This window comes from Bacillus rossius, chromosome 11 (assembly GCF_032445375.1).
Source record: "Bacillus rossius redtenbacheri isolate Brsri chromosome 11, Brsri_v3, whole genome shotgun sequence".
Classification (NCBI taxonomy): Eukaryota; Metazoa; Arthropoda; class Insecta; order Phasmatodea; family Bacillidae; genus Bacillus; species Bacillus rossius.
Genome location: NC_086338.1, coordinates 43,718,719 through 43,741,925, shown reverse-complemented (window position 1 = coordinate 43,741,925; position 23,207 = coordinate 43,718,719). Strand labels below are relative to the sequence as shown.

Below are 23,207 nucleotides of genomic sequence, written 5' to 3'. Positions count from 1 at the left end.
TATCTAGACAAATACTGAACACCCATCCCTCAAAGCAACACACTCATTCGTTCCAGTAAAACATTAGAGAGCTAATCAAAAGTGCTAATCACATACATTTTTTCATGAGAGAGTATAGTGGAACCTCGCTACTATGAGAGTTGACAACGGCGGGAATAATACTCGTAACATGTACTCGTAATAACCGAATATAAAAAATTAAAGTTAAGTTAGATTCTGAACCGTCCAAACAGTAAATTTCACACTGTAACTTGAAAATGGTGCACTATAGTGAAAAAACGGGTCGAATAAAAGTTGTAGCAAATTAAATTACGAACAGAAATTGCCTCTATGGAATTTTTTGTATCTACAACTGTTTTTGATTTAATCGCGAATGAAATGGCCCGATACAAAGACCAGCTCCGTTCAAGGTCGCGGAGGGAAAGTATGTGAAGCTGTGGAAAAAAAAAAGAGCCAAGGTAGAAAGGGAGGGTGTTGGCTGGTCTATTTTTAGATTCACCCCTCCACTGACTTTGGAGGGGAAGCAACTGGCTCCATCAAGAGAGGGAGGGAGGGAGGGAGGGAGGGAAAGAGAGAGTGCATGTTGTTTGTCACCAGTCCTTTCTCCCCTGACCCCATGGTGTTTTTCCCTTTTTTGATGTCATTCAAATCACTCATACTTAAGAAAGTGCCAACAAGGAGGCGCTCGTAATAACCGGTTTAATTTAGTATGATTTACGTAGTCAAACTGACGGTGCATTACAAAACTGTCATAACAACGAAGGTCTCAACGATCTCATAGTGTCCCGTACTCGTAATAACGAGGTTCCACTGTATTTTAATCAAGACATTACTCTCATTAAAATTAATTTACAGTACTAATGCCTATCTAAATACATATGAAGTACATTTAAATAAATGTTGAACATCATTTTGAGATTAAATAACCTAAAATAAAATTTAAAAATGCATGTACTGCATTGTTTACATAATAGGGCTTCGGCATAACATTTTGTATTCCTATGGAGGCACTGTCAACATTTCTGAGTTACAAAAAAAAATAATTTTATTGATATAAGTAATATATATTACAGTTCTAATAAGAAATGATTTTGAAAAGGTGTACCATCTAAGAATATCTCTCTTCACCAATGGAAAAAAATGCAGATGCTGCTATAGTTTCTTCCATTTTGACAAACAACTGCATGTATTTGTAGAAAGTAGTGTTAACAGGCAGGCAACAGGCAACATGTCGCCTACCAAAAGCAACTGCAGTCGTAAGGGTTCTAGTAGAAACAACGGGAAACATGTTGACTTTCCTACAAAATGTCGCCTGTCGCTTTGTGCCTCAGTGGAAACGCGCCTTAAGGATCTCTGGACGACAGGATAAAGTTGCATTTAGTATGAAGTTAACAGTAGAGCGGCAACAACAACCAGGCCAATCGCTCGTGAAAAACTGTCTTGGCTACGTTAATAAACCCTAACATGGTGACAAGTGCATCACAGCAAAGGCTACCTATTGTAACCTACGAATGGTGATTTCGCAGAAACCAGAAGGAATTTGGAAATGCTGTTTTCAGGGTAGAGAAATGTCTAGTGTTCAAAGACACAACATTTGTAACTTAATGAAACGGCCGTGTGTTCATAGCGGACGGAAGTGTGCGTGCGCGGTTCTCTGTTTACACGAACATACTCTTGTTTCTCATTGTCTGATTTGTGTGTTAGCAATATTATATCTTCACTTTTAGATCATTCGGACTTCCAGGAGTTCCTCTTACCCCAAAACAATGTTTTATCTTTAGATCTAGCACAGTCTGATCAAGAAAACATATTTAGATCACCACCTAAAAAAAATTGATCTAGTATGGCAGGAAACCAGGAACAGTCCACCAGTAAAGTTTTCAAGTTAGAGGTTCATAAAATGAATCATTTAATCAAAAGTTAAATCATTTTGTGCCAAGGTCGACAACCTTAAAAGCAAAAAATATGTTTCAAAAGACGTCACTCATTGACTCGCGTTCAGAAACAGCAATGATAAAAAACGGGATCTTCTTTTAATCAAGCAAAGACCATAAAATTTTGCCTATAGCTATAAGACGTAAAAAAATCTGATATCAAAAATTCACAAAATACTTACTTGAAAGTGTTTTCTTTGGTCGTGGTGATGTTGGCAGGCCTGGAGATATTCAGTTTGGCTTCCTTCAGGCGAACATAAAACTCGTCGTCTTCCAACCCCCAGCCCCAGTATTTGTTACTCATCCCATTCACTCTCTCAAAGTGTTCTCTGAAACACACAACAAGAAAACATCCAGGTGCATTAATATATTATAAATATTGCATATATATGTGTGTGTATGTCTATATATATATATATATATATATATATATATATACACACACGCACACACACACACATATATATAGACATACACACACACCGTATTTACTCACATATAGTTTGCGGCAAGTTTACCCGATTTGATGGGGGAAAATGAAGTGCGACCTATATGTGAAGAAAAAAATTTTGAGGAATTTTTTTTTGCAATACAGTAGAATCCCGACGATGCAACCTCCCTCTGATGCATCAATTCCATTTATACGACCGTTTTTTGAGAAACCGTGAAAAATTTGAGCAGAGAAAGTCAAAAATTTGAGCAGAGAAAGTCGAAAATTTGAGTAAAATCGGCTGAAAAACAAGTCTGTTACACTTTGTTGGGCGCTATGTGTTCACGTTTATCTTGGCGAGAGCTGTACTGTAAGCAGGCAGGCATACAAAAGACGGCTAAAAATAGATACCACCCCTCTAGACTGTCCACGCGGCAGTGTCTAGCCGAGCTTGGCGCGTCCACTATCGCACGAAAAGCCGTCTCAGCTGTCATGTTATTTTACCCGCCCGCACGAAAAGCCACTGTGGTAGCTTCTGCGAGAGCATACGAAACTCGTCCGGCCAGGCTGGCGGTAGCGGCGGTTTGACGTCATACGTGACGTGACTTTTACCTCTCCCATCCCCTGCTAATTCTTCAAGGCTCATCCCTCCCAGAGCCACAAACCAAGTAAAAACACCCTCTCCCCCTTTTCCAACTAACATTTCAACACATTCCAACACATTCCCTCCCTTATTTCAACCTTCTGCGTGAGAAACTGTCAGCATCCTCCTCCCCTCTCACACCGCGTGCGGCAAAAGCCAGGTTGTATAGTCCATTCTCGGTAAAATAAATATATTTATGGGCTTATACGTCCTTCGCCGTTAATAAATACTTTATAAGTTTAAGTTATTATGATACAATTTTTTTATTAGTCACACAGCAGTTTCTGCTGAAAAATCACTAATACCTCGAATTTTATTGAATAGAAAAATTTAGCAGGGCCGTAAATATATTTATTTTACTGCATAGTTACTTTTCCATCTGCATTCGAACGTGTTTTTTTCTTCTTTTTTTTTACGCTGTGAAGGGTCGTGGAAAAGATAATTGCTTGAGCTGTCAAAGTAAACATCGCTGACGGCAAGGGCGGGAGCGCATCCTGTCCGAGCGCATCCTGTCCGTCTGTCGCTGTGATTATCTACTCCAAAAACATGTCACAGCATTTCAGGATAGCATTGTTCTTATATCTTTCGTTTATAGCCGAATATTTTCTACCTGATCCACAAGTTCCTTCGCCACGTTTTGAACGAAAATAACAACCAGCCGGCTAGCATAGCCGAACTCGCGTGACGTGAATTCACTTAGCGTGAGTATTTATCGGAACCCATAACGAAAACCGCTGTAGATATAAAAAATCATAACAGGCCTTTTTTATTCGTAGTTAAATTTACTACAACTTTTATTCTGTGTATTTTTTCAATACAAAGCACTGTTTTCGAGTTATAGTCTACAATTAAGATATTTTAAGAAGTCAGGAATCTAAATTGACTTCAATTTTCTATAATCGGTTATTATGATTACTTGTTACAACAATTTATCACGCCATTATCAAATCTCGTAGTAGCGGAGTTTTACAGTAACGTTAACTCTTTCGTGCCGGGGCGCGAGCCGTTCGCGTCATTAAATTACCGGTGTGACCTATATGGGGGGAATGTTAAATACCAAATTCAAGACCTCAAATTATGGGTGCGACCTATATGCGAGTAAATACGGTGCGCGCGCGCGTGTGTGTGTGTGTGTGTAATGGGCTGGTCAAATCTTCAAATCCCACAGAATCTCCAGAATTCAAGGAAAAATATTTTAAAAAAAATTGGAGTCATAATAGTAAATTAAAAAAATTCAACACTGGCAAAAGTTTACTAGGCTTATTTTTATGTTATTTTTGTACTCATGCTAACACCTTTCCCCCAAAATATTATTCTTTTAACATATATGTATAAAGAAAAATTAAATACATACATAACATGTAATTTTTGGAAAACATAGTTCATGAAACAAATATAAATGTATAGGTTGCCATATTTTGGGACCCAAAAAATATGGTGTAGTGCAGAAAATTACAAAATTATGCTGTTCTTAAAGTCTTACCCAGAATTTCTTAACTTTTTTTTTTTTATTTTTTTATAACAAATTTTGGTGCAGAACACAGCTGTTTATGCGAGTTGATCGATGCCATTTCTGAAAACCTAATGCGGAAGATCATAAATCTTTACCACAGGAAACAAATTTGAATAACAAAATACTTCAATATATCTCGAACGTATTTTTAACTACAGAGCCCATAAATTTTGATTTATGAATGCTGCATGCGCGATATAAGCAGCATCACTTTTTATACTCATACCTGGTTTTATGCATATTTATTTCATTACTTAACGTGACACAAAAATTTTGTTTTTCAAAAGGAGAAAAACTTGGTTTCCCGGTAAATGTTCAAACAAAATTGGAAAAAATAATACGGTATTAAACTATCTTCTCATTTGTTTTCACATAAACATTTAAGAAACCTTATAGGTTAGTCCAAGAAATAATTATTAATGGTATGTGAAGACATGTTACAAAGTGTTTAACATAATATTAGCCTTGTTCCCAAGTTTTCATGTATACTTTAGTTATTACAACATCTAGAACAGTACACATTGTGTAGGTTCTGCACGTTTATGCCAAAAGATAGTTGGGGGTACTGCTTCATTTAGTACCAACCATGGATTTAAATAATACAACACAAAAAGTAAGTAACTTTTTTTAAATTTTTTGGCTGGATTAAAGAAAGTTATGGACATGATCTTATGTATATTTTTTGAGATAGTTTCTGAAACCCAATACTGTTTTATTTTGGAAAAACAATCGGTAATTCTAATGAAAAGCCTTGTTTCAGTGGGGGGAGGAGGAAGCAAACCTTGAAAAATACTTCTTCTTAATTTCCTGGCATGTTTTAAAATCATTCTGCGAGATGGCATTGTGATACTTCAAGTAGTTTATTACTTTATCAAATGGTCAACTTAGGTATAAATATAATAACATAATATTGTAAAAGGGTTGTTGGTATAGTTTAGCATAATTTAAAATACTGTAAAATCATCAAGAATTACTCATTTAAAATGTAGCTAACAATCTCAGAAACAAACAACGTGTTATGAAGAAGCATTAATTTTTGACTTTTGAAACCTAGATTCGGATTATAGAGGTCGATTCCATTCAACCCATTGCATATAGGTATATCACAAACACCAAACTTTTCAGCTCAAACTACGCAGACAATTTGACACAAAAAACAACTGAAAACAACAATGGAACTTAAAAAGTCAATAATAGAATGGTTTCATTGTTTTGGTCACAGGATCATCAAGAGGGTAAGATTGGTAAGGGGTGGGGGGGGGGGGGGGCAGTGGGTCACTCCTCAGAGCCCCGACAACAGAGGGGCCTGGTTACGTTTCGTTGACTTTTATAATTACCGAGTTTACCCTGATAGTATGATGAAAATTACACATTGTCTGGAAACCTAAGTTATGCAATACTCGCAGATCACATATACAGTCATGGCCATGTTATCTTTATACAAGCAAATCTGCCAGAACAATAGTTATGATAGCAGGCAGCAATGAGAGGGGAAAAAAATTATATGTAGGATATTCTGTTTCACCTTAGGCGGGGCCTCCGAGTTTGTCTGGCGCTAGTAATTATCACCTGAAGTATATGCATATGCAACGACCAAGAATTACATTCCTAGCACACATGCACTTAATGTATTGACTGATAATTCAGAACAAAATTTGACTCTACTAAAAAATGGTCTAGCACAAAAGTGTGATTTGCCTAGCACTGTAGTCAAATACATACGACAGGCTGAGTCTCAGCCAATACTCTTTCACTAGGATGTTAGAACAATTACCTTGGGACGAAAGTTAAATTGAAAACTATGTTATCTGGAAAAAATAATAATAATAATAATTTAGCGACCTAAAGGGGCTATTGTGACTGCATCACATGACGTGCAAAAGGGGTATAGGAAGTATAGGCGGTTAGTTACCTACGTCAGGCGGACAGCAATACTCTCAAATATTTCACCAGAATTCAGAGCTATTTTCTATTATATGAACAAAAAATGTTAAGATTCCACACAACCATTGTCAAGAGTCCTGAAAAGGTCACGAACAATTCTCTTCTAACAACAGTTTACAATGTTGTGATCTGGATTGAATTCCCTGAAATGATAAAAACTTGGGTATCCAGAAATAATGTTGAAAAAGAAGGTCCTAGATTTAATGTAAGTTCACCATGTCTAGATGTCTAGTGTGCCCACGGCTGGCAATGGCAAGAGGTTGGAAAAAAAAGGGGGAGGGGGAGGGGGGGCTACTTTATTTTATGGAGGGCTGCTGCATACATGTTCAAGGGTCAAGCGTGAGAGGTTGGGACGAATGACTTCCCGCACCCTCCAAGGATCAATGATTTTTTCTCGAGGGTGCGGAAGCATGAAGTTGCTGCGCGCATACACACAAAATCATTCTGCTCCTGTTTTGTCACCATGGCAGCAGCAATCAATGTTTCTGTGGAGGAGATTACGCAGTTCATTACAGCAAAGATCTACCGACGTGACAGAGAACTGGAGGATGCCAGGGAACAGCTCCGAGGCATCTGCTGTCGACGTGGCTGCAGCACATCTGGACCAGGGAACAGGCTGTGTTTATCCAGTACTATTACATGGCAATGCTGGTACGTGTCGAGGCCTCGAGGTAACCTGCTGAAGTGGCTCCTGACGAAGAAGAGGCGTGGTGAGGGGTGGGCAAATTAGTATTGTCAGATAATTAGTGGCGTAGCCAGGGTTTGTGTATGGGGGGTGTTAAGAAGCATGCCCCCCCCCGTATTAAAGCGGGAAGTCTGGGGGTCCTCACCCGGGAAAATTTGGATTTTAAGGTGTAAAATAGTGCTATTTTAGCAGTTTTCGGTACTTAAATTTAAATATTGTAATGGTAAAAATTGTATTAATTTTAATATGAATTTTTTTTAGTGTGGAATAAGAAATTAATTAAAGATTTGGTGCTAAGGGAGGGGGGGTTTGAAACCCTAATCCCCCTGGCTGCGCCCTTGCAGACAATGACAGCAATTTGGGCAAAGAAAACAAAAGATTTGCATATTATTATTTTTTTGTTTAGGGTAGGTTAGTTTTTGTTTATTTTTTTGGCTCAAATTAGGTTATGGGTTGACCAACAAGAATGGTACGCTTTTAGCAGTAAGATATCATAATAATTCCTTACTGTCTGTCTCCAGTCTTGAGTAAAAAAAAAACTTTCATGGATGATTGTTGCTAGAAGTGGCAACGTGCCACTTGTAGTACCAATACTATGTGCAGGTGGAAGAGGCCTCTGTGTAAGTTACTTTTGTCTGGTTCATGAAAACTTGTCAACCACAAGTGATTTTAACATGTTTTATTGCTGGTTTGCACAGTTCATAGCAGTGAGGCCTAAGTTACACTATATTGGGCGTGGAATATGCAATTATTTGTTTCAATGCTCTGTATCTTACTATCCGAAGCTAAGTTAGTTGCACGAGTTGTGAGCCACGGAGTTAACGTCTTTTCCAGCACACCCGCATTTTTGGGCAATGAGGCTGGCTTGACGTTTGAGGAAATATTCAGTGTTTAATATGACACTATAATGTGTGCTTTTTTAAATAAATATTACTACAACTTATTAACTATACTAAATATTTTTATTCTTTAACAAACAAAGTAGAGGTGAGCTATGCTATTAAAAAAAATTCCCTTATTCTCCACTATAATACAAAAAAGGATTTATATAAGCAAGAGCTACCACTTTTACTTATTACTATATGTTATACTTAACAGAAAAATGTATGCCTGTAACCCAGAGCTAAAACTATATTACTACAAATTATACTAACAGAAAACAGTTTGCCTAAAACAAGAGCTACCACTAACAGAATATGTAATATAAAGATACATAACATTTAGGTCATGTAAAATTTCTTATGTGCCTCATGTGGAGATCTCAAACACATAAAGAAACGAGTCCTTAGGTGCATCATGACTACACCTATCCATACAATATGGTGCCTTTTATAATCCAAGATTGTAGGGGTTGTAGCGCATTAAAGGCTTTCCTTGTGCACTCTGTGCATGTTAAGGAATGCCTCCTAGCAGTGCTCAGATATTTTTGATTTTGATATTGAAATGTGGTGCCCTTTAGTAGTTTATTTTGAATTTAAATGTGGCACCACCAATGGATTTCACTAGCACCAGCACACTAGCACCAACAGCTGCTACTGAAGATGGAGCTTTCTGGTAAATAATTTTTGAATTTAAATTTTGCACCTTCTGGGAAACTAATTATTTAAATTTAAATGTGGGACTCCCTACCATACGTCACTAGTACTATAGCCTCACATACTTGATAAGCATATATTCTTTATTCAAAAACTGGCTAAGAACTCTGCCTGCCAACTCAAAGATGGTTAGGACCCCAGCTACCCCAATTGCATCTGTAATAAACATAACACCAGAAACTCCTGACATCAGTGACGACTACCTGCAGCCTGATGAACGAGCTGCGATGTCACCAGCAGACGCCAAGAATAGTACCGGACCCTCGCCATGTGTTACTTAAAGAGCAACGACATGTTGCTACGACTTGCAACCCACAACCACTACCCCGCTTCCCACTCTGGCACTCCCCCTACCAGGGCCGGCGCGTCAGTATAGGCGAACTAGGCAACCGCCTAGGGCGCCAAGTAGCCGGGGGCGGCGCAGCACGACACATAACAGCTCATATAATATGTTTAACAATTATTGAAACTAGATGGAAATGGATTTTTGTAACAGTTTGGAATGTTTATATTGATATAAGTAATTATTTAAAGTCCACGGTGACCTGTTTATGATGATTTGTACTAAGTAAAAAGAAAAAAACACAAGCCTTCTTACATTTGATTGTTGACGAAATCTTAGGCTTATGCGATGTATTTTGAGGCAAGGGAAAAAAAATTTTGGGGGCCGGGGGGAGGGGGGGGGGCATTTAGGTTTTTCGCCTAGGACGCCAATTTACCTTGCACCGGCCCTGCCCCCTCATGCCGTGTTACCTCGTGAGGAGCAGAATGCCTCCAACGAAGGTAGGGTAGTGGTAGCGGGGATGGAGCTCCGGCGAGGCGACGTGGAAGGGGCCGCTCCCCGGGTACGCGTACGACAGCTCGGGGTTCAGCGGCAGCAAGTCCACATCGTGCATCGCCATGTAGTCACAGTCCTGCTGCGAGATACGGAAACCGACGTTTATGAGGGACGCCCTGTTGAACCTGTAGTTGTCCACCTGCAACACAGCAGACAACGGTTAACTGCAGGGCGGTTCTTGGAACTTATACAGCACCGCATTGAAAAGGCATTGATGTCACCTCCAGTCGCTTACGCCGTTGTCACCCGTTGCCGTTCCTCCAGGGCTGTGCCATCCCCCCCCCCCCCCCCCCTCACTTCTGGCGGGTGCAGTGCTACGAACGTGTGAAGTGCAGTGGAAAGAACGGCTCCGTGGTCGATTTAGCGATAGCCGCCCGCGCCAACTCTCATGTGGCACTGTTGGGTGCATCCGCTGTATATCGATTGCCGGACATACATAAATCTATTTATTTATTTATTTATTGGACGTATTTGTAACAAGTTTTGTAGTGTCAGATAATTCTTTAGTTAAATCATTTGTTATTAACCGTGCACTTTCATTCACGCAATCGGCCTGGACCGTCTCTCGTTTCCCGCGCACTTCGCGCGCCAAAAAGCAGTCCGCGCAGCGCGGTGAAACGCAGAACGAGCTCAGTCGTCGCTCCCTCAGCGCGGAAGCCAGCTGCGCTCGTTCACTGCGGAGCTAACATCACCTCGACGCCATCTTCCATCTTAGCTGCAATAGCCGTAAGTCTTATAGAACCATTTCTTTAGCTCCATGCCGACCTCCACTCTGCTTGGCCCATCAAGTCGGCAGTTTCTCTCGATTGCATTTTTACGATCCTTGCGCGCCGGGACAGGGGGCATCTTGCAGTTGAAGGGGCACATCACGCGGTTCCCTCCTCGGTCCCTGCAGACCTGCCCGCGCAGGACTGCCTCCGGGCTCAACGTGCAAACTATACTTATTCGTCATTAACTTCAATTGGGACATAGTGATACTGCAGGACTCATACCCACAGGGGCCCTCTGTCCAAGCTTACCACGTATTATATTGTGTTAGTGTAAAAGGTGCAGGTGGCACCGCGGACTTGTGTAACGTATTTCATGCAAACAGTTCGTCTCTTGTTATCATAATTATCTGAGAGTATTATGGATCCCTTAACTTCATCGCCACTATCACGACGTAGAAAACTATTTGTGATATAAAAAAATCCCTCAAGAATATAGTCAATCAAAAATAATAATAATTTCCTTGATTAATTCAATTGTTACAGATACACACCAATTGTCAATAATTACCTCAGGAACACATATCTAACCCAAGCATAGTACCTATCTGAAATTTGAAGCCCTAATTTGATAACACATTATTACTTTATAAGTTAAAAGAAAGACAGTAAAACACAAGTTTTCTGTTCAAAGGTGAGATACAAAAAAGAACTAATTTAATTGTTTTTTATTTATAAAATCTAATCACGTAGCCCAAAATTCACCAATTGTAATGTGAATGTACAAAGTATTGTTTTCTGCCAAGTCGAAAATAAAAGAACGTTAAAATACCGACATTTATCCATCACTTGCATGCATGCTATCAGTCTTTATTAAAGAGTTTTAAAGGATTCTTTGTGAAATTTAAGGAATTATTTTAAGGGCCCCCTATTCAATTACAGATAAACTAAGAAATTTTTAAAGATATTAATGAAGCCTGTTTAATTTTTTTAGTTGGGTATTAAAACATTTTAAATATTATTGTACTGTAGTTGAATTTTTCTTTACAATTTACACAAAAACTATACTGACATTCAATAATCCAGCAAAATCACCAACGTGGCACGGCTGTGGTGATGAACATGCCAGATTCAAGACCTTTCACTGCAATGTAAAGTGGTGCATCGCACCTTCACAAACTGAACACAGACTCTCCTGATGAAACCCTTTATCAATTAGTTGTACAAAACAGCTGTTTAATAACTTTCATGATGTTCCACTATGCCGTATCATCCCCGAAACTGCCTCCAATGAATACTGTTCGGAGTACAGGGTGTATGCTCCCCCTACACACACACACACACAAACTCACCTGGTTGAGTACGTAAATTTGATGATTTATGCCCTGCCGTTTCAAGAAGTTGTGGATGTGCGGCACGAATTCCAGCAGCTCGTCAAAGCGGTCTCGAAACGGAACCAGAACCGCCAGTTTGTGCTGGGACGAGAACACCTCCTCTTGTTTAGCAGTCTCCTTTTCACGGTTATTATTCTTACAGTTACAGTCATCTGTAACAAAAAAAAAAAAAGAACAACTAAATGGAAGTACTAAGAAGAAGACAATGAGGCAAATTCACCAAGTGCTTTAAGCGTACAACACACACCCATCATGTTTCACCGTCTGCAATTACCAATACGTTGTGCTTGATAGTAAACAGACTATTTTAATCTTTCCAGTTTAAACATTGTTTCATATTATACTGCTTCTGAAAGAACCTACATAGGCCCATGCACAGTAATACTGAATGGTTTGGGTGGAGTGTTTTATATTTTCCAACATTTTACATTGCTATATTAATTAAAATTAGGGGGAGGAAAAGTTTTCAATTAGTTTCAAACCATTTTGAACAGAATCTAACCAACATAAATTCATTCTTCATTCAAACTGACTTAAAAATGTGAAGGTTTGAGGAAAAAATGGGTAAAAGCAAAGGAACGAGTTGAAGATGTGAACAGTATAGTACAGTAGAGTATATTGGAGCAAAATGATTTGTAAGCTCTGAAATAATACTGAATTTTCAAAGTGAACAATATCCAGCAATAGGCCCACAAAACTATTTCAGTATGTTACCAATTGCTTGTGGCTGAGCTATAACTGCAATAGTGTGAGAGTGGCATTACGTAGATGAGTGTGTATGTAGACAAGGCGTGGGGCGGTCAGGAAGTGGTGAGGAGTTGTTCCTGACTGCGACAGGGCTTGGCCTGACAGAGGTCAGCACTAAGAGAGAAGCCGGTGACGACAGACAAGTTAAGACCTGTGGAAAATTTTTTTTTCCCTAAAAATCTTAAAATGGTATGAATAAGTTACGTATTTTCTAAAGTTACTGACAGCTATTGTGTGAAGGGTGTTGTAATGCTGCAAGTAGTTTACCAGTACCTAGTTTAGTTTTAATGGTTTTTTAGGTTAGGAAGCCTACATAATATTTCTGAAGGAGAGCCAGTGGCCGCTATCGACTTAGCAGGGACCATTTACTTTATCAGGGCCCTAATTTTTAGAAAGGAGCTTTGCAGAAGGATCTAGAAAATAAATAATAGCTATGTAACTGACTCTCGTGCTACTATATAAAATATAAGTGCTCAAGTGACTGATTAAGAACTGGAAGTGTGTGAGCAAAAAAAAACTAAGTAAATATACCATCAGAGGGAGCAACGAGAGGCCAGACAAACTAATTTAGATTTTCCCCTTAAGGGCTCCGCCTACCTGGTCACACAGAAGGTGCGCAGAGCTTCAGTAAAAACAACGCGATTTCAAAACTACTCAAGATATCCGAGTGGGGTATGTTTACAAAAAGCATTTAAGAGTTCGCTGAGGCCCGAAAAGTACTTTTAATTTTGGATCATGTTTTTAAACTGTATTTCTAGAAGAGTTAAAATGGCTAAAACGCATGTTTTAATTTTTAGGCGTAAAACAAACAGTACAGATTCTTGAAAGCACTTAAGGGACTTGCATTACACCTTTATCTTCATTTATCGGCCATATAATGTTGCGGTCACCGCTAAAATTTCACAGTTATCCTGTGACGATTAGAAGACTACGCGTCAATTCAAAGCCTTGCGCTTAGAGGCTATACCGCGCTAGAAGCACCAGCAACCGTCGCGCTTATCATCCCGCCTCACTAACACACATACACCCCTGACGAGGCGGGCCCCTTAAAACAGGAAAGGGAAAGATCATCGTTATTTATTAAAGAAATACTACAAACATGCCTGTAGGCATCTTAGTTTATTCCTTAGAATTTCCTTTTCCTGTTTAAGATTAAATTTCAGAATAGCACTCAATGGACATATCTCATATATATATATATATATATATATATATATATATATATATATATATATATATATATATATATATATATATATATATATGGACGGTCTCCAGGTAAAAGGTACTTTCTTCTCAAGATGTGTATGACAGAGGCTTCCTGCAGTAAACACACATTAACAGAATTAAAAACTAGGAGAACAGACTCCAAAAAATAACAGTACAGCTTTGTGACAGGATCCTGCATTAATGACCTCAACATTGAATGCTGTTTGTTTATTTGTTGAATCCACTTTCAGAAGAGGACCATGACAGAACAACATTTGTAAAGCTTCCCACTGGTCTACAACCCAAGTAATACAATCAAGCAAAGAAAGCAAACATGTACTTATATACTTCAAAATTTTGTGACTTTTCATCCCACAAATTTCTTGGTACACCTTCAAAGTATTCTTCCGCTTAGAGCTTTTTCCTAAGTAATAAAATAGTTGCACTAAGAAGTTTTCAACATTTACTAACAGATGTGAGGATGCCTTCTGAGCTGCCAAATGTACTAAATGGCATGAACAGCACTGCATTACAACTGCAGGGTGGTGTTCTTTTACAAAGGATATTACTCCTTTTGTTTCACCTGTCATTGTGTTTGCATTATCTGAAGCAAATGCAATGCAGTTTTCCCATGGAATTCTGAGAGAAGAGAGCTCTTTATTGATAACTGAAAAAATTCCTAACCCAGTGTTGTCACTAGTTTCCAAAACCGACAAAAGTACAACAGATACCTGACTTCGAGCTGGATTGAAAAACAAAACAACCAAAGGGTACAGCTTCACAGAATTGGAATCAGTACTTCCATCAGTTACCAACGAGAACGGCACCTGCTGCAAAATAGAAACAATTTCTCTTTTTGATTCACTTGCCATGTGCTGAACCAATGCATTCGTCTTGCTTCTAGCACAACCATATTTATGCGCAATCTTTGAATCAGGAAACATAGCCCTAAATAAATTACCTGCGTGGTCGGAGACCGATAATGGGATATTATGCTCAACTAGAAATGAAGTGAACAACAACTCTGTATTCGTAACATCCATATCGTCACTGTTTACAAAAAAGACGAAATTGATTTATTGTTTGATTTCACTTTCGCATAATCTCGGTGTTTCTTGCATTCAAAATGTCTTCGGCAGTCGTCTCTACCTCCGTGGGCAACCGAAAAATCACTATTACAGACGTTGCAGAATACGTGATTCTCAGCAATCCAAACATAACGGCCATGTTTACAGTTAACATGAAAAGGACGCCAAGACTGCTTGAAAAAATCGCCGCAACAGCGCTAATATTGCAAGACATTGACAGCGATAACTATTGTACTCACAGCGTCAGCGATATCGTTCTATAGTAAACAAATATCACGTGAACGGATTTTTGTGGTTTTTGTAAAAAAAAATCCGTAATACTTTCTTACCGACCCGTAATTCAGTAATATATGTCACTAGACCGTAATAATTATGGACAATCCGTAATGGTTGGTAGCTATGCACATACTCCCCGCTTGAATGCCTAGCATAGAGGAAAACAAAAAAACTACACTTATACTCTTTAGTAAGACAGTAACCAGGTTCGCCTGTATTCTACTACTTATAATAAAGGCAGAATTAATTCCATGACCTTTGACTGTAACACCTTATAGGTATAAAACCACGTTTATAATTAAATAGGTCCATTTAAAACCCTGTTTTAATTAAATTTAAAATAAATCCTTAAAATTATTTAATAGTAAAAAAAATTAAATTAAAGTACCTGTATGCTTACGACTATTTATTTTGTTGCTATATTAATGAAATTAAATTCATCCTGTTGATCTCAGATATTGGATATTGTATAGGAACACAAAATGAGGGCAATGAGGGAGGCCGAAAAGCACTGAGGGAACTGTGTCCTGGGAAACTCAGTGGCAAATGGGGATTGTGACCCCTGTAAATGGGTATGGTAACTCTGTATATGAGCGTGATAGCTCTGTAACTTACAAACTAAATAGGAATATAACCCCTGTACATGATTTTTTCTGTCTGTCCACAAGACGGATCAGATGAAAGATAATAAATTTATTTCTTGCCTGAAAGGCGAAGTGAACCTCAGTCCCGGATACCTACATTTATTAACTCACTTAGGATCAATGTTCAGACTCTGAAGGTTGATCAGTCCAACCGGCTGGAGCATAGACACCTAAGAGGGAATTTTACCCCTGGGTTAGTTCGGGTTCGAAACCCGAAAGATCAACGAATTTCGGTAAATAATGAATAATGTAAAAAGGTTTAAATTATAGAAAATTGACTGAATTTATTATATTTTAGTTATTATATAATTTTAATTAATCATTATCCTTGCACTCAAATTTAATCTATTAAAAAAACTATAAGTAAAATCGTAACATGATATATTATGATCCTAAAAAAAAACAACCTTTAAATTAATTATAATTTCGCTGCGGACCTTCCATGGCGAGCAAAAAAAGTTCACACTGCCTGAGAGGGGATTTTAACATAGGTCGTCCAAAGATGAGTGCTCGGGATCTAACCAGGGAACACTCGATGGTCATAGGATGTTTCACCTAGAGGACCGGGGTCGTGGCTCGTTGGCTCAGAAGGCCCATACTTCACTGCTGATCAATGTCTAGAGTGACCTAGCTCGATTTTAGAAAAACACATAAATTAAACCTTGATGCCACAGTGGAAGTCACAGTTGCAAAATACTGTAAAATCAACTTATCATAATAATCGACATCAAACTACTAATTTTAGGTAGATAGCTAGAAACAACCAAATTTTGTGTACAGAGATGTACGAGCTACTGTGATCAGTTTTAGATACATATATGTACACCACCTTATAAAAGAAATTAATACAGATCAAAAAAAGTATACATATATATATATATAAAAGTTAATAAATGATTTACTCAAAAATTATAATCACAAAAATATTATTAATCCTTTACTTTGCAAGCTTTAGATAAATGGGTAAATTGCTTATAGAAAACTCAACGTAAAAAAAGGTATAGTACTCTATCTTACAATAAATTCCTCACCTCACAGCAAGCGTAAGAAGTATTGGGGATTCAATCCGTGTATATAAACAATTTAATTCAGGAACCTTTCCTTAAAGGCACGCATGATTGCACCTCTTGTTGGGTGATCACGAAATAAATCTAAACAAAAGCTAGCCACATGGATGGATGATAATATTAGTAGTGTGTGGTAACACATAAAAGATATAATTGAGTATATTCACGTTGCTTGTCAATCTTACGAATGAATTAGAGTACTCGTGTATCTTACTTTAAAGTATAGGTACCATTTATAATAAGTAAAGTATGGACGGACCCTTATTAAATTAATTTTTTTATGTATTATAAATATATGTACCTATTTAAGTTTGAATCTAATATGCTTAGAATACGTAAGTAGCTTATCATGATCTTAATAAAAAGTATCTTATTTTATACTATATGTAAGTTATATATTTTTAAGTTTACTAAATTAAAACAAAATTCTGCTGCTCAATTTAATGCAGTATTGTAATAGTGTGTGTCTTGTGACTTAAAATAGTGTATTATTATTACTGTGTGAAAAGAATAAACGGAAGCCTGTTGGCACCAGGGTATGCTCGACGTACTTCTAATCGCGTGGCGCGAGCCGACAGGCTACGCCACGGTGAAAGATAGTGAGGGGGGGGGGGAGGGAGATAAGATAGTAGCCCTTCCACACGAGACGGAACAATAGTCATGTGGGGACAACACTGGCCTTCCCAAGCGTGAATAATTTTAGGGCGAGCGAAAGAGAAAATTAATATCTTTGAGACGGGCTACTGTTTGTGCACAGAAGTGACTGCGGCGGTAAATGACCGCCCTTGGGGAACGGTCGAAGGGGACGGGGAGGGAGGGATCGCACAAGTGCGCAGGCACGTAATTCGTGATAAGCTCCGCTGTCAACCGTGATGGCGGGGAGGCGCCCGGCTGGACTCAGGGCCACGCGCTGAGTTACGACTTCACTGGAAGGCCTCTAATACATACTAAAATTTAACTTTAAACTTCAAAGCAAAATATGTGCATCAGAGACAGCTTACAATTCTTCATACAATAAGGTTACCGATAGACCAAAAATAATGAAAATTTAAAATTTGATATTTTTCTTTTTTTAAATAACCACCAAGATATGCCCATAGACATAACCGTCGCGTGTATGCAAACTAAACCACGCTCTGCTACCACTTTGTAACTGACTCTCATGCTACTATATAAAATATAAGTGCCCAAGTGGCTGATTAAGAACTGAAAGTGTGTGAGCAAAAAAAAAAAAAAGTAAATATACCATCAGAGGGAGCAACGAAAGGCCAGACAAACTGATATAGATTTTCCCCTTAAAAGAGGACAGGGAAAGAGGATCGTTATTTGTTAAAGAAATACTACAAACATGTCTATAGACATCTTGGTTTATTCCTTAGAATTTTCTTTTCCTGTTAAAGATTAAATTTCAAAATACAGTAGAGCATCCCTCAACCGGAATCATTAGTGGGAGGTCTATTCCGGTTATGGGAAAATTCCGGGTAAGGGGAGTTGCGGTAGGGAGTCAAAGAAAAAAGCCATTACATGCTGCACATATTAACTTATAAGTATAGCTAAAGTTGTACTGTAAATATTTTCCACAGTTATAAAACCATACAATAAAAAATATGTAGATCTACATAAGTACTGTTTTCAAAACGTGCCGGGTCATAAAACTCCGGGCTGGTTGAATTACCTTCATTCTAGCAAGCTGGCAAGGGGGTGTTTCTTTTCTCTGTGGGTGGGTGCGTGCGTGAGTGAAGAGGATGATGAAGAGAGTTCGGGGGAGGTAGTAGGACTACAGCTGCAGTGTTGTGTTACTTCTGTGTTGACGTGCTAATGATTCACACTTCCTGGAGAGTGTATACTCACTGCCACGCACAGTTTACATTTCACATACACAAGAATAACACTTCAAGCATCTCGTTTAAAAACACAGAGATAGAGAAATTCATGTAAATGTAGACTGTTTAACCATATATTAACGTATAAATATGTACATAATACATATTTGTACACTAAATTATTGTATACAATTTAAAAGCATCACACGTTGGAAGTAAATGTTAGGTACTCACTATCACGTGTGTCAGCGTGTATAGCGGGAGTCTGTGTTCATACTCTCGGGCCGGCCGGAATTTTCCGTTTACTTGACATAGTGAAACAATAAAACTACTTATAGCATAAACATTTTTATAGTAATTCACGTATGACGCGAAAACCAGCGGTGTATTTACGAAATGCGCGGGAAAGACTGGCTATAATTAGCTCTCTGACAGACTTGCGCGCGCACGCCTACAAGACATGTACAGTCAGGCAAAAGCAAAAATGCCTCATTCCAGTGCGGAAATGTTTTGTAATGTTTTAATTTTTTTGGAAAATTAGTTCCGGATATCGGGAGTTCCGTTTGTGGGAATTACGGTTGAGGGGTGCTCTACTGTAGAACTCAATTGACATATCACTCATATATATATAAAAAGAGAGAGATTGCTAAGTGCTGCGAAAACTACAAACGGGCCCGAAACCATATTACATGTTAGCAAAAATTATTAAATTAAATACATTATATAAGTTTTATAAATGTGTAAAGACAAGCTATCAGTGAATTTACTTTTAGTTCCAATCATAAGGCCTTACCCAAACGAAAAAAAAAAATTATTTGGTCTTCATATATATAAATTTATAAGTTCCTGTTACTTAAGTTCACATCTTCCTATCGGTCCGTAAGCTGACACTTTTAAGCTTGTTTTCACACACGAATCATTGACAATTTGGTGGGGGATGGATCAAAAGGTGGCAATAGGCTTTAGGAGACCAGGGCGGTAGTCCCTAGGCCATCGCAGGAAGCAGCGCTGGGAAAACTCCCGAGAAAAACTACCAGAGCTCAGGGGCTGGCTCTAGGAGTGTATCTTAAACTGTTTCTTGGACTGACTGGTACTTGGGGTTGGTTTCCCGGACTTGGGCTTTTGGATAAGTATCTTGGTCTATTGGACCCTGCCTGCAATAGAAATCCATTCTTGTGAATAAGACCTGTTTGCAGACAGTCCCGAAAAACATTGGCCCAAAAGGCCTAAAACAGGTGTGTGGGGGAGGGGGGAGGGGGGGGGGGGGTAATTTAACGAAGTAGAAAAAACACTCACCAAAGCAGGGTGGCTGATGCCATCACTCCGGACGGTGTCACATCTTGGATGGCCGAATCCCGACACGGTAGATATAGAATAATTTCATAATTTAATTTAATTTAGATTAAAGAAGTAGTACAGAAAATATAACTCTAAATTCTACTACTGGCTGGCTATATAATACTATCTAATTTAGGGATCTCATCCCTTGTAGCATATTGACTACATAATGCGACGATCTCTGCCGCAACCCGCGTCGATGATTACCGTGTACCAGCCAGAAAGAGGTCGCGCGCAGAAGTACCGGGGCGTGCGGACAGTGTCTTAATTAAAAACAGGGTTCAGCCCTGGAACAAAGGTTGGGGGGGGGGGGGGGGGGGTGTACCGAAGGTACCCGAAGGGGCGGGGCGAGAACAAAACACAACCCGAGTGGTTAACTCGAAGTTCGCGCGAGCACTGCGCAATCTAGAGAGCAACTCCGAAAACAACCACCTATCGACTCTAGCCAGGTCGAGATGGTGAAGCCTATGTCCTTATGCTGTAGCCAGTGCTGAGCTCTGGCGGCCTAACTGCGAGAAGGAATGGAAGTACTCATCTCAAGTTCCCAGGGAGTACTGGTGGCCTTTCTCTATCAGCCACGAGGTGGTTAGTTCTAAAGGAGCTCGTCAGATGTTGTGTGTGTCTCCAAATTGCACCACAGCTCTGGTGGCTGAACAGCCTTGACTCAGGCCACTTGTCCTACTGTGTTCATGAACTTTCAATGACACTCGCTCAGGGGGCGGAGTAAGAGATGGGACTAAAAGACACCACTCGGCATGGGACTTTCTATGAGTGAAGCTAAGACGTATGCATAACGGGAAGAGGTGCTCTGTGCTGGGCTCTGATAAGTGGTAACCACTCGTCCAGAGCTGTTGTATGCAAATTTAGTCATGCAGGGAATTAATGTTACAGGTCCCGGGCGTGACTGCAAGCGGGGGAAATTTCATCTGAGCTGCTAACGTCGTTTTTAGCCTTGCAAAATATCAGATTGGCCCCTGTGAAAAGGTGCCTCGGGCCACTGCAGCAAAGTTTAACTAAGTAGAGTACACCAGCCTAACAAAGTGTAAATCACCCTTTTGTAACCAATTTATACAGAAAATAAAATTTCCAAAAATTAAAATTATAATACAAATAAAAAAACGTGCCAAAATACCTAATTTCCGGCACAGCTACCAGAGAAAAAATGTCCTGGGATTTTACCCTCTAAAAAAATTACACAAATATAAGTACACTAAAAAATTTTTTCCCAGACAAACAAGGACTTAAATTCACGATGGTTTCGCTCATTTATTTCTATGTTAAAAGTATAAACAATTGGAACAATAAGAACACTAAGCTACATAATGAAATATTTAATGATAAACATTTAGCATTACGCAGGTCAGTAATAAAAAAACCAGCGCAAGACCCTGCTAGGCCCTGTGTGGTTGCCCCTAAAGGCATATTTTCTAAAAGAAAAAATACTAATAATAACTCTAAATGTTTTATTTGCTTCATGACATATTTTCTAATTATTCTCCAATAGAGTTTTTTCGACTTTTTTTTTTAATTGTGCAGTTGGGAACAAGCTCTGTGGCAAGTAGACTTCCTTCTTTTCTCTGTCTCCTCAAGTAATGTTGTGATACTTCAACCAGTAGTTTACAGTTTTAATGTGTATTTAGGTTAGGTTATGTTAGGTACATTAAAAATGGCATTGAATAATGAAAATGATTGGTTTGGTTAGATTCATTAAAAAATGATTTGAAATTGTGTGAGCGTCAAATTAGTTAGTGTTAGCAACGTTAAAAACCTTTTTGAAATTGTTTTAAGGTTGGTTAGGTTAAATATAATAAAAAAATTGTGACATAATTTTAACAGTAACTATGCACTACCTAAACTAATCAACAGTTCAAACATATGTTATAAATTTTTTAGTGCAGCAAATCTAACCTAACCAACATATCACAAGATTTTACTATTTTTAACATAACATACCTACAAAGCTTCTCAAATTTTATGCTACATAAATTCTAAGTAAATTTCTAGTTTAACGGCTTTCGCATCAATAGTAAACTGTAAACGGCTTTATCTAAATGATGTTTTTCAACACTATTAACATTATTCTATTTAATCTTAAAACAATGTTACAAAATTCCAACTATATTTATAGAAAACTGTTAATAATTAAAAAAGTATTTTTTACATAAATTTCTCATTTTAGCAACGTTAATTTTTTTTAACTTGTAAAATAATGTTTAAGTTTTAGGTAACTATGTCATTGTTATTTTGAGACAGGATACAAAGTTAGTTGCACTGTATTAATCACATTACTTATTTGCAGTAAGTACGTTAATACGTGAAGTAATTTATTAACGTCAGTAGGTCATTTGAGTCAAATTTTGAAATGCTGTTTATAGGGTTACATAGTAATATATATTATTTGTGTTGAAAAACACAACTACCGAAATTTATTTTATTTACGGAAAAGTAACGAATCTAGACATTAACCGAATCGTACCTAACCTAACAAACCATTCATTAAAACGGTAAACCTATAACTCTATTTCACAGAATAATCACCAGTAACTATACAAAGTTTTCGGATTTTTAAATTTTTTTTTTGTTTAATTATTATTGCTGGTATTACAGAGACGACTAAGTACTTTTGTACTTAGCAAGAAAAACTTTGCTCAAAACACTTTTTTTTTTACAAGAAAGCTTTTAAACCCATAACGAAAAAAAAAACTGCAAGTAAAAACAATTGTATATGTTGTATAGTTGTTTTACGGAAAAACGCCCTTGACAATATTACCCTTACATTTTGTAATATATTAGCAAAAAATAAAAATACCTATTACAACAGGAAAAAACGACAAATAGCAACCCGTAATAAAGGTTATGAATATGCATGTGACTAAAAACTTGAAAATTCCCTGGTTCCAGCTTGCATAACGAGACTGTAAAAAATGTTTCATTACTCTAAACATTTACGGTAAATTTTTTAGGTTACAGTGACACGACACGCCGCACATCAACATCTTATCAAGATTCGCCATTTTTCTTCAATTTTTTTTTGCAAAACATTTGCTTGCCGAACGAAACATCGCAGCCAATCCTGTGGAAGCGTTCAATTCCATAGATATACAGTAGATAGATAGACACAAACAACTAAAAACATTTTTTTATTTGGCATAATATTTGCGCAACTTGTGGTCTCAACTTTAGATATAAAGTATTATTAGTTCCTAAAAGTAGCGCAATGTTGCCAAGATTATTATAATAAAGCCTTTCATAATAACAATTTTAAGTTAATATTGGTTTCTCTCGTTTTTTAATCTTAAATGGAGCAGATTTGAGTTCAGAACTTAAAAAGT

At 38.0% G+C, this 23,207-nt stretch overlaps 1 protein-coding gene across 3 annotated transcripts in view; it reads right to left on the bottom strand.

The window, feature by feature from the left end:
• The window catches only part of LOC134536886 (beta-1,4-galactosyltransferase 7), a 42,472-nt gene extending 19,511 nt beyond the window's left edge, over positions 1-22,961 (bottom strand). Inside the window, exons 1-4 of one of the 3 annotated variants that reach the window (XM_063376946.1) lie at positions 22,685-22,961; positions 11,642-11,835; positions 9,498-9,721; positions 2,117-2,263 (exon numbers count right to left, since the gene is read on the bottom strand). In XM_063376946.1, the coding sequence (XP_063233016.1) occupies positions 2,117-2,263; positions 9,498-9,721; positions 11,642-11,835; positions 22,685-22,820 (701 nt within the window). In that variant the 5' untranslated portion in view covers positions 22,821-22,961. Of the gene's footprint in view, positions 1-2,116; positions 2,264-9,497; positions 9,722-11,641; positions 11,836-11,930; positions 12,144-22,684 lie in introns of those variants that run through there. The other 2 variants (XM_063376947.1, XM_063376948.1) reach the window with 2 other exon arrangements.
• Positions 22,962-23,207: the final 246 nt, after the last annotated feature.